The sequence below is a fragment of the Stomoxys calcitrans genome, chromosome 2 (genome assembly GCF_963082655.1).
Source record: "Stomoxys calcitrans chromosome 2, idStoCalc2.1, whole genome shotgun sequence".
Taxonomy (NCBI): Eukaryota; Metazoa; Arthropoda; class Insecta; order Diptera; family Muscidae; genus Stomoxys; species Stomoxys calcitrans.
In genome coordinates this window covers 208530705-208544769 of record NC_081553.1, presented here as the reverse complement: position 1 = coordinate 208544769, position 14065 = coordinate 208530705, and the positions used below count along the sequence as shown (strand labels likewise).

The 14065-nt window shown below is 37.7% G+C and overlaps 1 protein-coding gene across 1 annotated transcript; it reads right to left on the bottom strand.

Moving 5' to 3' along the window:
- Positions 1 to 714: 714 nt before the first annotated feature.
- On the bottom strand, positions 715 to 1411 carry LOC131994832 (uncharacterized). The gene is made up of 3 exons (XM_059361749.1): positions 1349 to 1411; positions 959 to 1297; positions 715 to 873 (listed from the first exon to the last, which is right to left on the bottom strand). Exons 1-3 carry the CDS (start codon positions 1409 to 1411, stop codon positions 715 to 717), a joined length of 561 nt encoding a protein of 186 aa, XP_059217732.1.
- Positions 1412 to 14065: the final 12654 nt, after the last annotated feature.

Sequence of the window (14065 nt, the reverse complement as noted above, 5' to 3'; positions counted from 1 at the left end):
GATAAGAGGTTGTTGATCAGGTCTTTGCATTATTCATATTGGGATCTACAGAGTCACAGGCTTTCTATCTTGGAAGGCTGATTTTGCTTCAATCTGGTAGATCTTGCATCCTATCTCTGAAATGTCTTCTCAAATACATATTTAAGGTGGAATGGGTTCAACGGGGCATGTAATAAGGTCCTACAAACGATTATAAGTTGGTAAGGCGCAGTACCACTGAATGGAAAGCACAGAGTAGATATTTAGGCCGATGCTCCTGCGGGGGATGCACATTATAGTGAGTCAAATTGCACTTACCAAGTGTCTAACAATTTTGTAATCTTCGACAAATTCTAAGCCAACCATAAGTCTTAAAACAAAATCAAGCTTCCGATTTTGAACGGTAATTTGCTTGCTCTTCCTCTCTTTATTTCCACCCACATCTCTCCATTGCACCACATGAATAAAACCAACATTACAACTGGCAATACCTTAGTGAATGACTACCAGTAAAGTTTCAGCCTAAAAGTGTAAAATTTGAAAAATTTTGCCCATGAACGTTCCTCTTAAGGAACAAGGGCAAACTTCTCACATATCCATGAGGGCAGTCCGATTCAAATTTAAGCTCAATGATAAGGGGCCTACTTTTTATAGCCGAGTCACAACGGGGTGCCGCAGTGCGACACCACTTCTTTTTTTTTCAAATATAATTTTTTCACATAAAAAAGTGTTCAACTACGCGGATGGAATTATGCCACCTTCCACTATAAAAGTGTAAATAACTTTCTGGTGTTCAAAATAATTTGTAGTACAATTAAACTCCAAATTTGTTGGTGTATATGGTGGAAATAACTTATCGCTGACCATGAAGTTGGACATGTTGTACATGACGTTCTTTAAATAAAAGAAAAAAAAACAATAACAGAAATACGGAAATGCAGTTTAAATTTTGTCATAAATGATATCCAATTCCACTTACCCCCTTTATGGGACACGAACATGGCACATTACTTGTCTGCAGGGCTTCATTTAATAATGTATTGGCCAAAGGTATAGACAATAATTTCTGTAGGGCATCACACAGATTAACCTTGAGGTCCACAAATTTCAGCCATTTACCTCCACTGCGGGATATATGAATTTTCAACTGTATCTCAGCATCTCTATCCAAATCGTTGTTTAGCATAAAAATAGATCCCAAATTATATTTACTGGTGGCCACTTTCTTCCAATTGCACTCCATATATTTGATGCGATCACTGAATTTGGGACAGCTAACACGATTTAGTTTGACCATGAAGGGTTTCTTTCGGGCAGCCTGATATAGACGACTTAAAAAAGATTTCCTATGGAATTTGCAGCAGCTTACCTGGGTTTTGCAAAAACTTTCAAAGGCCATTATCAGCAGCACAGTTTTGTACATAATCTTCATTATTTAATTTTTTTAGGGCAATGATTCTGCTTATGACACTATGCTTTTAATTGAGAGCACTCATAACAAATTTAGCCTTTATTCATACTTTATTTAGTTATATTTAGCTTTATACTTTTTTTAGCTGACTGATAATGGCTATTAATAGTAATTTATGGTTAATAACACCCTTAATGGAGTTTAAAAATCTTAATAACCACTATACTAATGATGGATTTTTGTTTTTGTTTTGATCGCCAAAAAGACTTGGAAGAGGCTTATGTTTGATCTTATTACACTTTGTTTATACCACTCAGACTATGTGGGAGCTATACTGCAACTTTGACCGATGTGACCCGACCGATAAATTCATTCATCAAAATGCATAGTATATGGCTGAATCTAGAATCTCGAAATTTTCGCTGACAAAATTTAACTCTTGATGCGTAGATACAAAGCTGGGTTGTTGAAAATTCGTGCTGCAATACTATGGAAAGCACGAAATTCAATGATAAATGAAATTGATAATGGAAAATTTCATATTTTGGTTGCCCAAAAAGTAATTGCGGATTTTTTAAAAGAAAGTAAATGCATTTTTAATAAAACTTAGAATGAACTTTAATCAAATATACTTTTTTTACACTTTTTTTCTAAAGCAAGCTAAAAGTAGCAGCTGATAACTGACAGAAGAAAGAATGCAATTACAGAGTCACAAGCTGTGAAAAAATTTGTTAACGCCGACTATATGAAAAATCCGCAATTACTTTTTGGGCAACCCAAACAATGTCGCACAGTGGGAAGAAATCGAAAAAAAAAACCACTAAAAAAATATGCCGTGTGAGAACGGCTAGAGATATCTCTTAGCAGTTTGTATTGGTTAGACCTGAGGTGTTAGCGAGATCGTGTGCAAGAGATCAAGGACCTAAGTTGTCCGGACGCCTTTTCGCAGGCCCCTAATAACCTGATATAGCTCCCATATAAACCGTTGGGGCTGCCAAATCTTCGTTTGTAATCGGATTTTCAAAATGTTTGCTGGATAGTGTACAAAAATCTCTACAAAAAAGTATGCTTTAGGTCTGCAATATCTACACTGGTTTCGGGGATATTCGACTATTAATTTATACCCACCACCATAGATCTAGTCATTCCGTTTGTAACACCTCGAAATATTCGTCTCGTCGTTCCGTCCGTCTGTCAAAATCACGATAGAGGTCGAATGTGTTCTCCCGATTTGAATTCTTGAGCCACTGGAAGCCGCAATTTTTGTCCGATTTGGCTGAAATTTTACACATAGTGTTCTGTTATGACTTCCCACAACTGTGCTAAGTACAGTCCAAATCGGTCTATAACCTGATATAGATCCCATATAAACCGATCTGCCGATTTGACTTCTTGAGCCCCTGAAAACTGCAATTTTTGTCCGATATGGCTGAAGTTTTTAATGCAGTGTTCTGTTATGCCTTTTAACAACTCCGCCAAGTACAGTTCAAATCGGTCTATAACCTGATATAGCTCCTATATAAACCGATCTCCCGATTTGACTTCTTGTGCCCCTAGAAGCCGCAATTTTCGTCCGATTTGCCTAAAGTTTTGCATGTAGTGTTCTGTAATGACTTTCAACAACTCCGCCAAGTACAGTCCAAATCGGTCTATAACCTGATGTAGCCCCCTTATAAACCGATCGCCCGATTTGACTTTCAATTTACAAAGGCACTTGTGGCTCGATTTAAATTTTTACGCGTGATTTGGATTCGTGACAAAATTCACAACTTTTTCACATATTAAGTAAATAAAGCATTTCTGGGCCTTGGTATTTGAAAAATTGTTTTATTAAAAATTTTCCTATTTTGAAGTAAAGGGTGATAAAAAACACATAATATTCAGAAAAATTCATGAAATCTTTTATTTTAATCGATAGTACGGTCCATATAATTTAATGTGTGAAGATTATTTCGTGCAAATGTTGCCCGTGACTGCGCCTCAAAAGGTCCATCAGCTTAGTCCAATTTTGGCATACTCTTTCCAACATTTCGGCCGGTATCTCACGAATAAATTCTTCAATGTTGTCTTCCAATGTGTCAATTGAAGCGGGCTTGTCTGTATAGACATGAGCTTTAACAAAGCCCCACAAAAAATAGTCTAAGGGCGTTATAGCGAAATAAAATGCTTTCCGAACTCGCCACTCAATAAGTCCATTGTTACGCGTGCTGTGTGGCATGTGGCACCGTCTTGTTGAAACCACATGTCATGCAAATCAAGCTCTTGAATTTTGGGCAAACAAAAAACGTTGGATATCATCTCACGATAGCGCTCACCATTCTCATTTACATTTTGATTCGCATCATCTTTGAAGAAGTACGGACCAATGGTGCCACCAGCCCATGAACCGCCAAAAACTGTGACTTTTTCTGAATGCATTGGTAGCTCTTGCAATACTTCTGGCTGATCTTCACTCCAAAATCGACATTTCTGCTTATTTACATACCCATTGAGCCAAAAATGAGCTTCGCCGCTGAACACAATTTTGGATGAATGAACTTTCTTAACAGAGCACGCAAAATTCAATAATTTGCAAGCGTTGTTCATTTGTGAGACGATTCATGGTTAAATTATAGACCAAACTGAAGATGATTGACAGTGAAACAAAACACGAAACGTGTGTGTGATGTTTAAACCAGTGTTGCCAAAAAGATAATGGATAAAAAATCACCCCTTACATATAGCACCCATTTGTGGGGATATTGTAGACCTCAAGCGGACTTTTTGTAGGGACTTTTGAGCAAAATTACAAATTTTGCCCATGAACATTCCACTAAAGAACGGGGGCAAACTTCTCACATATCACTTTTGAGCACTTACCAAAAAAATTTGGAAATCGAACCACAAACGAAATTTTGGAAATATCGAGGTGACCAGTTTTCGAAGCCTGCGAAAAAACGCCTAAAGATTTGCACACAATCTCGCTAACACCTCAGCTCTAACCATTCAAAATTTCAAGGAGATATCTCTACCCGTTTTCACAAGGTACATTTTTTACTAGTTTTTTTCGATTTTTTCCTACTGTGCGTCAGCTCGTCCAAATTGGAAGTAAGAGCTTTTGGTCATTTGTAAAAAGAGTAAGGGGGCAACTCGTCGACTATCCCGATCCAGTCAGAGATGACCAGATATTCACTGACCCGGTTGATAAGATTAACCTACTAGCTGGGATGTTTGCAGGGAATTCCTCATAGCCGGAAAGCAATCAACCACCCCCTGTGATTGAAGGCGTATCTGATTCGATGCCCCAGATATTCTTTTGTATAAGAGGTGTCAAAAGTGTTCTTGGCAATCTCAACGTTAACTAATTCTCGGGCCCGAATGGTATATCAACATTTGCCCTGTTTAAGTGTTTTTCGATGCTTACCCGTCCATTACTCAATCTCTTCAACCTTGCTTACCGTGCGGGTGTTTTCGCGGCGTGTTGGAAGGTTGCAAACGTTCAGCTGATACCTAAAAAGGGTGAGGCGAGCAAACCTGCGAATAACAGACCAATTACCATATGATCCGCGCTTTCCAAGGTTATGGAGAGCATGGTTATTCATTATCTTGTGAGTTATTTGGAGTCTAATGATATTCTTAGCGACGGGCAGTCGCGCAGAAATCGCTCCAAGGGAACGTTGGGGCCATCAACCACTTTGGTGAGAGCAAAGTCGTGGCTCTAGATATCTCCAAGGCATTTGATAGGGTTTGGCAAGGTGGACTTTTGTCAAGGTTAGTCGCTTAGGCTATGGGTAATGACTTTCTTCGATTTATATCGAGCTTTCTTCAAGATGGCACTATACAAGTTGTTATATATGGATTCTCATCCATTGAATTCAAGTTCACCGCAAGGTGAACCCAAGGCTCTGTCCTTTCTCACTTCCTTTCCTTATTTTCATTGACAATCTTTTGGATTAGACTTCGAATCCGATCTACTCATTTGTGGATGGCAACAAACTCTTTCTTTCATTTGCTTTCGACCATAGGCCGTGTCTTCAAGAAATTAAAGACAGGAGGCGGATTATGAATGATACAGTACTTGTTGGCCATTTCAGAGTGGAGTCAATTGAACAGAGTAGATTTAAATGCACATAAGACCCAGTGCTGTTTGTTGTCACATAAACGATTCCCTGACTCTTTGCGATCCTCATTATCTATCGGCGGTATTGATATTTAGCAATCAGACGCTCTTGATGTTCTTGGAATTATTGATGTTCTAGAAATGAGGATACAATGTGATATACGCTGATCAAATCCTATTTTCGATGTTTCGAAAGAAGCATTCAAGTGCTCGAGCTTTCTTAAGCGGCGCAGAAATTATTTCAATTCCGATGATCTTCTCAATATTTATACAACCTACAACAGGCCTAAGATGGAATATAACTCCCATGTTTGGGCAGAACCCCAAGGTCCTCCATGAAGCTACTTGACCGGCTTCAGGGGAGAGCGATGGTGTTGATCGGCGATAGTAGGTTATCCAATTCCATTGTTTCCCCTGAGTACCGTTGGAATGTGGGCAACGTGATACTGTTTTATCGATACTATCATGGTGTTTAGTCCGCAAAGATATGTCTTCGTATCCCTGAAGTAAGGAGGTTCACCAGGGACACACAATTTTCTAGGAACGCACACCGGTATATGATCGATTGGCCAGTTGACCAAACCCTGCATTACCGTGAAAACTCGTCTTTTGCCCGAACAATACGAATGTGGAATCAACTTTCCCACTACTTACGACCTCCAGAAATTCAAAGCAAATGTGAATAAACACTAATCCCTCTTTCCCCCCTCCGTCTTTTTACTTTTCCCTAACGCAATGAACAGCAAGTATAGGGGACATCCCCTGTGTGTTGGTTACATATAAAACAAAAGTAATTAATATGGTGGAAATCAGACCGTCTGTCTGTTAACGAATGTGACAACCACCAAAATTAACCAACCCTAGTATGCAATCCAGCTAGAAAAAGGCATACCCTATGATTGGAACTTGAGCATGCCATATACATAAATTTCCTTAAACTCATGATATCTTTCTAACTTCTGGTTTTAATCCTGCCTGCACAGATATCTCTTGCGGTGTTAACTAAAAACCCCTTACCTTTATGCCGTTTTTCCTTACTAAGCCTCATTTGTCATCATTGCTTTAAAGCAAACCATAAAATCAGTTTTTCCCCATTCATTAAGGTGCATTGCCAATTTCAAATACTTCAAACAACAATTAGCCTTTAACATATCTCTCCAAAACTCACCAGCGAAACTTAGCTGGGTTTTGAAAGATTTGGCAAACACAAAAATTTAAGTTATTTCTTTTTGTAAGATATACCACAAAGATGTACTCCAAGCCGCACAATTGCGAAAACAAAAGGAAACCTGAGTTAAGCAAACAAAAGACTTAAGACACGAACATCAACGAATATCACTTGAAAAGTAATATAAAGGAGACCAATTTTTTTCAAAAGCTTTAAGGGACTACATTATAAATCATCAATTCATTGAGTAAAAATATTGAAATATATTTTTTTGTTTTTTTTTTCTCTTGACTTCAATTACACCTCAACTATATGCCCCGAGTCAAAATGAGGAAATAATCCTTTAGCACCCACTTCGAAAAGTAACAACTGCTAACAATTTCATTTTATTGCAACCTCAAATAAATGAAGCTGCATGAAATGTTTCTCAAAGAAAATAAATAGAGAAAAGCCCCAAAAAAGCAACACAATTTTACTTATGCCAGCATTAGGCAATTGCTTCATGACCGCACTTTAACCTATTTTTGTTTTTTTGGTAGCGGCAGTTTTTTTTATTGCGCTTTATTTTTTTATTGATAACAATTCAGCAATTGTTGGCAATTGAAAATCATTGGCCACAAATCAAAGTTTGTTGTGTTTTCAAAAGGCAGCTGCTACTTTGATGCTCCACCCCTTGAAAATAAATGTGATGATGACTACTATGAAGTGATGGTTAGTTACTATGCCGGATGGATTTTAACGGAGTTTCAAAGTGGGCCGTTTTTTTTAAGTTTCTTTACGTATTTTCTTTGGCATCTTGGCCATTTATAAATAATGTATGATTTATTTTTATTGCTGTCGGCATGGCAAATGAATTTTCTGTTACACACTTAACTATTAATTGCATTTCATTATCATTAACATTAACATTGGCTATTTTTGTTTTGTTTGTGATTATTTTTTTTTTTTTTTTTTTTTTTTTGCTGGTTTAAATTTTTTTTCTTATTATTTCATTAATTTGTGTTGAGGGTCTGGGAACTAAGGCTTAAGTTTTTTCATACTTTTTGATTGTTTTTTGTTTACTTCTTTATCAATGTAAGTGAATTGATTTGTTTAATTTTTATTGTTTACATTTGTTGGGAATTAGCAAATCTATTGGATTGTTATTAACGTCAATTGCCCTTAGGGTTTATAATTTATGGTTTCTCTGGTCGAAGGAGAGGCAGATGCAATAGATGCTTATCAATCGATTTAATATTTTCTTCAATTCAAATGCATTTGCTTTCAGCAAATTCTATTGATTGGCTAAATTAAGCTTGAAAATTCGTGACATTTTATATAATTTGTTGGAATTATTTTTGTTATTTCAATGACTTCGAATCAGGAATTGAAAAAAAAAAATAAAATCTGTCCACTAAACCGGATTTATGCCAAAAACCATGTAATTTTTAAATCCTTCGCCATGGGGTTAGAGCAAGTTAATTACACCATGTCAAGGTTAACACCTGAGGTTGGTAAATTCCATGCTTAGTTTCTATGGGCCTAGTACCCCAAAGAACAACACCCTAAACGAAGATGGCCAAAATTTTGTATGGCCCTTTTCACCTACATACAATACAATTTTTTTTTGGCGTAAAGGTGAAACCTATTAAAATTGGAAAAAATAGGTTCATGTTTGTCCGATTTTGAGAAATATTGCAATAAAGTGCTCATTTGTTAAAAGATTCCCTCGAAATTTGGGCGGAAGGATTTTTTATAACTCACCACATTACTGGTGAACTTCGAACAAATCGGAACCAGGCCCGCTGCGCTATGCCTTCTTAAACTCTCTAATATCTTTTTAGGGTGGGGATAATTCGCCCTGAATGCGGATATCGAATTCGTACCATTGTAATCTATGACGCTGAACGAGTTCGAATCCTGGCTAAGTCATAGGACAAAGCGGTATATATCCTCTCTTAATGTTGGCGACATTTGCTAGGTACAATGCCGTGCATGGTCATTTAAAAAATTTTCCCCAAAGAGGTGTCGCACTGCGGAATCCCGTTCGGACTCCGCTATAAAAAAATCCATTCTCATAGAGTTTAAACTTGAATCGGAAAGCACTCATAGGTGGTAATGTTCTTCCTTAGGGTAATGTTCTCTTTAGGGGAGGGATGGATGGCACCTCAGACATTTCGACTCAAATATGGATTTAAAATTCGTGCTTCCAAATCCCTTTAATTTGAGCCCTATATTGCCATAGCCGGAAAATATGAACCGTTTGGAGAGTGTTTTTTTGGGGCTGGGGCTGCCACTGGTATTTTGCACTGAAAATAGATATCAAATTCGTTCTTTATTCTCAGCGAAAATGAAGTTCAGTTTTGGGGGTGCTTTAGGGCGTACCCCAAAACACTTGGCTCCAAAATTGGATTTTGATATTATGGGACTGAATTCATTTGAGTTCCATATTATCATAATGGGTCAAATAACCCATCTGACGTATCTTTAGGAGGAAAAGAGCCAACTAAACTTGAACGCAAATTTTAAAGTCATATTCGTAATCTACTCCCTTATACCATTCATTTGAGTCCCATATAGCCACGGTCGTCTAATATGCCCATTTAGGGGTGGGCGACCTCCCATTACTTGGACCTAATGTTTTATGCCATATTTGTAAACTGTAGGGAATGGATGAAGGGTCCAACCCTAGGATATATTAATTGCAGGATGAAGGGTCCAACCCTAGCAGTTTTGAGGGCAAGATTAAGGGTCCAACCCTAGTGGTTTTATATTTCATTAAATTATGAATTTTATGAACAAATCCTAACCAGACGAAACGTCCTAGCTGGATAATGTTCAGTTTAATTTTATATTTATTTTACGGGCCAAGTCAGACTTAAAAGTCCTAACTTGTCCTCCTATGAGTTTCTTCCGCTTTAAATAATGAGACAACTGTCTTCGTTGAATGCTATTAGAAGAATGATTTTATTTTTAACAAAGTTTAAGACTAAGCCTACAAGTGTTTGACAAACTTAATCTGTTATACACTCAAAACAAAAGAAAACATGTTATACAAACGAGAGTGAGAGTACTCACTATAGATCATATGACAAAACGTATAATAAAGAAAGAGACAAATGCTATTAGGTGAGTGATAATGATTCGAGTGTAAAATTGCAAATGAGAGAATAAATCCATGGTATATAAATCAATGGTATAAGTTAATGTTACAAATGGTAAAAATATCAATGGTATAAATCAAAACTCAAAAGAGTGTTTTAATATTTAACGTTAAAGAGAAATTGGTTACACTCAAGCAAAAATCTAAGTTCAAATAAAATTAAAGTGCATTACGTATAATATCAAAAATATAATTATCTTCAATGTGATTTATATAAAAGCTGCTTCTACATGCTCCCCCTCTGCCTCAGAAATCGTCCCGATGATGTGGCAGGACATTCCCGTATCTGTGTGGCTGTCGTCGGTTGCGGTAGGACCTTCTGTTCATTGTAGTATTACCTTCTGTGGCATTTGTTGAAGGTGGTATATTTTCGATGGGTTGTTGCATTATGTGTGTTGTGTCATTGGGTGTAACGTTTTTAGGCTTGAGTATCGGCTTTGTAGTAGTTGCATTCTTGTTCGTCGCAGTTGCATTTTCAAATTGCTCTGTGTTGTCTGTTGAAGAGGCTTTCCTAGGCCGACCTCTACGTTTGAGTTTATAAAGAGGTTTATCAGTATTTCCTTCATATAAGGTTAGGTCTGATGAGTGATAAGTTGCTATTGGAACACTGGGTTGATCCATTGAAGCTACAGTGTAACACGAGGTTCCCTTTTTGTTCAATATTATATATGGTCCATCACGCCGAGGTACCAGTTTTGAAGTGAGATTATTATCTTTCTTACTAAGAATGTGCGTTGAAATAAGCACTCTGTCACCAATTTCAAAGTTTTGCTGCGGTCTGCGTTTCAAATCTGCATATAGTTTGTTTCTGTCTTGCATCTTTTCTTGGCACTCCATTGCAAGGGAAAGGCTATCAGCAAGTCGAAGAAGGTGAGGTGTTATTTGAGGTACGAAATTTTCTGCTTTTACTATAGCTTTTAGATCTGTTTGAACTTGCATCGGTGTCCTCAATTCACGCCCAAATGTCAAATATGCGGCAGTATATCCAGTGGATGCACATTTCGCAGTATTCATGGCAAATCTTATGGATGGCAAATTAACATCCCAGGTGGTATGATCTTGACCAACGTAGATTGACAGCTGCACTTTTAAGTCACGGTTCTTCCGTTCCACCGGGTTGGCTTCCGGATGATACACCGGTGTAAATGACTGCACAATGCCTAAGCAGTAAGTGAGTTTTTGCATTACGCTCGAAATAAATTGTGTGCCATTATCTGAATGGACTCTTCTTGGAATTCCATATCGCAAAAAAACTTCGTTTAATAAAATTAATGCACAGTTCTCAGCTGAAGCAGTTTTTAAAGGAAATAACTCAGTCCAACGGCTACATAAATCCTCTACAATCAATATCCACTGGTGGCCTTGTGGGGTGCGTGGCAGTGGTCCAAACAAATCAATTGCTATTATTTCGAATCTCTGATTGCTGCTAACAGTTTTCAGAAGACCAGCAGGTTTTAAGTTTGAGGGCTTATAGCGTTGACACTCAATGCAGCATCTGACATAGTTTGTGATCTGTTTTCTCATACCTGGCCAATAATAATGTGGCGATATTCGACTGATTGTTCTATCGATTCCATAGTGACCAGCGGTAGAGACGTCATGAAAGTTATAAAGAATCATGCTACGCATTGACTCAGGAACTACCAATTGTCCATTTTCTGATTCTTCCTCAGAGCAAAATCTATATAGAACACCATCTAACATGATATAACCTCTGCCTGTGTATTTAGACACATTTTCGTCATCATTTTCGAATGAATCAATTATGGCTTTCAATGCTGGGTCTTTTATTTGTGCCTCTCTGAAGTCTTCAGCTCCTTTGTGTGGAAAATCGATTTCAATGGCCATACATTCGCACTTTAGCTCATTGTGGCTCTCCAGCAAGCAAGGTGGTCTTGAAAGGGTGTCTGCCACAATATTTTGGCGACCAGGGGTATATTCAAATCGAATGTTAAATGTCTGGAGTTGTAGAGCCCATCTTGCTAGACGACCTGTTGGGCTTTTTAGGCTAAATAGCCATTTTAAGGGCTGATGATCAGTGAGCACCAAAACTTCAGAACCTTCGATATAACCCCTAAATTTTTGAACTGCCCATACTACCGCCAAGGCTTCTCTTTCTGTCGTAGAGTAGTTTTTCTCGGCTACCAATAATAATCGACTCGCATATTCGATTATATGCTCTTCCTCCTTCTCCCCCTGGACTAAAACAGCCCCCAAAGCATAGTTGCTTGCATCAGTTTTCAATATGAATGGCAAATTTTCGTCAACTTGTTTTAAAATCGGTGGAGAGGACAGAAGGTTTTTCATGGTATCAAAAGCTGACTGCTCTCTTTCTGACCATCGCCAAATAGCGTTTTTCTTGATTAAATCTGATAAAGGTTTAGAAACGTTGGCAAAAGAAGGAATGAAACGCCTGTACCATGAGCACGTTTGTAAAAATGACAAAACTTCTTTTGGATTTCTTGGTTTAGGCCTTTCCATTATAGCTTTTGTCTTTTCTGGATCGGGTTTGAGTCCTTTGGTAGTAAGAATATGCCCAAGGTATTTGATGACTGGCTTGCAAAAGAAACATTTTTCTCGGTTGAGATGAAATCCGAACATTTTAAGTCGTTCAAATATTTGTTTTAAATCGGATATATGTGAACCCAAATCTTTTGAACAAATAATGATGTCATCCAAATACGCCAGGATTAATATATTCGGTAGGCCATTGCGAAACTTATCAATAAGACGTTGGAACGTAGCTGGGGCATTTTTTAAGCCAAAAGGCATTCTATTAAACACATATATACCAAACGGTGTTGTGAAGGCAGTCTTCTTTCTATCCTTTTCCGCAACTTTTATCTGCCAGTAACCGGAACGCAAGTCTAAGGTCGACATGAATGGCGTGGTTTTCGCTGAGTGTAAAAGATCATCGATCCTTGGTAAAGGATATGTATCTGCAGTAGTTATCGCATTTAGGCGACGATAGTCAACGCATAGTCTAATTGAACCATCTTTTTTAGGAATCAGAACAACTGGGAATGCCCATGGAGATTCTTCTTCTTGTATGATGCCTTTTTCCAACATTTTATCTAGCTCAGCTTTTAAAACAGTTTTCATTTTTGGCGAAATCCTGTATGGGGCGTTAGCTATGGGTTCATGTGATCCTGTTTTTATATAGTGTTCTACATGAGGTGCTGGAATATCAATGTCCTCAAATATTTCCTTTTCAGCTACCAGTAATTCTTCAAGTGATTTTCTTTCTTTTTCGGTCAAATGTGGACCTTCACTTCGACGGAGCTTTATATCAATTGAATTTAATTCAATTGGTGTGAATATTTCATCGCAATACTCATCGTATTTTACTTTCTTTGGAGGTGGAAAAAGACTTGAAACAGATTGGATTTCGGTATTTTCTGAAACTGAGTCTTTAAAGATTTTGTTTATACTTTTTGGCGAGTAATCATTATTGCCATTCTCGAACCAGGACAAAAAGTCTTTTACAACGTCTGGTGTCTCATTCACCTTTTTAATCGAAGAAATACTATTTATTATACCAGGTTGATGAAGTTTGAAGCTAAAATTTGTTGACGGATCATCTTTAAAATGCCATATACGTTGGGCTAGGTCCAGAACAATATTATTTTCTTCAAGGAAATCTATTCCTAGTAGGGTTCTGTTTCCTATAGCCTTGGGCAAACAAATGAAACGTATTTTCTTAAAGCGTTTTCCAATTATAATATCCACTACTGTAGAGTATACGGTCTCATTTCTAGCAATACCATCTGCCAGTATAATCTCAGCGCATACTTTTTGGAATGGTACCTCTTTTTGAATTAGCTTTTGATAAAGAAGGTAACCAGCAACGCTAGTTCGAGCTGCGGTGTCAAAATATGCCTCTCCCTGTAAACCATTTACATTTATGTCCACCACTGGGACGTTACGTCCCACTACTGTAGAATGCATGGAATTAAAATCAAGGTGACCATCTCTTGGATCAGTATTCGAATTTGTTTTATTACAGAATGGGCAATTTGAGCGGTAGTATCCTGCTGCTCCACATCCGTAACAGTTCAAATTTGTTTCTGGCCTTTCCCTAGCATTCTTGTGCTTTTCTGCTTCAATTTTCTTGAAACAATTTTCTGCCAAATGGTTCCGTTTTCTGCAGAAAGTGCATCTTAGGACAGATTTTCCCTGATTTTCGGCTGGCTTTGACTTTTCTTCCACCTTATCTTGCCTATTCTCAGCAACAAGCATTTCAATTTCCCTTGCCTTACATAGGAG

Excerpts from the sequence above, each read along its gene's own strand:
- LOC131994832 (XM_059361749.1), bottom strand. The coding sequence starts at position 1,411 with ATGAAGATTATGTACAAAACTGTGCTGCTGATAATGGCCTTTGAAAGT. Across the intron at positions 1,298-1,348 it reads AAAGTTTTTGCAAAACCCAG|GCTGCCCGAAAGAAACCCTT; the intron begins GTAAGCTGCTGC and ends CGTCTATATCAG. Across the intron at positions 874-958 it reads GTTCGTGTCCCATAAAGGGG|AACGTCATGTACAACATGTC; the intron begins GTAAGTGGAATT and ends TTTTATTTAAAG.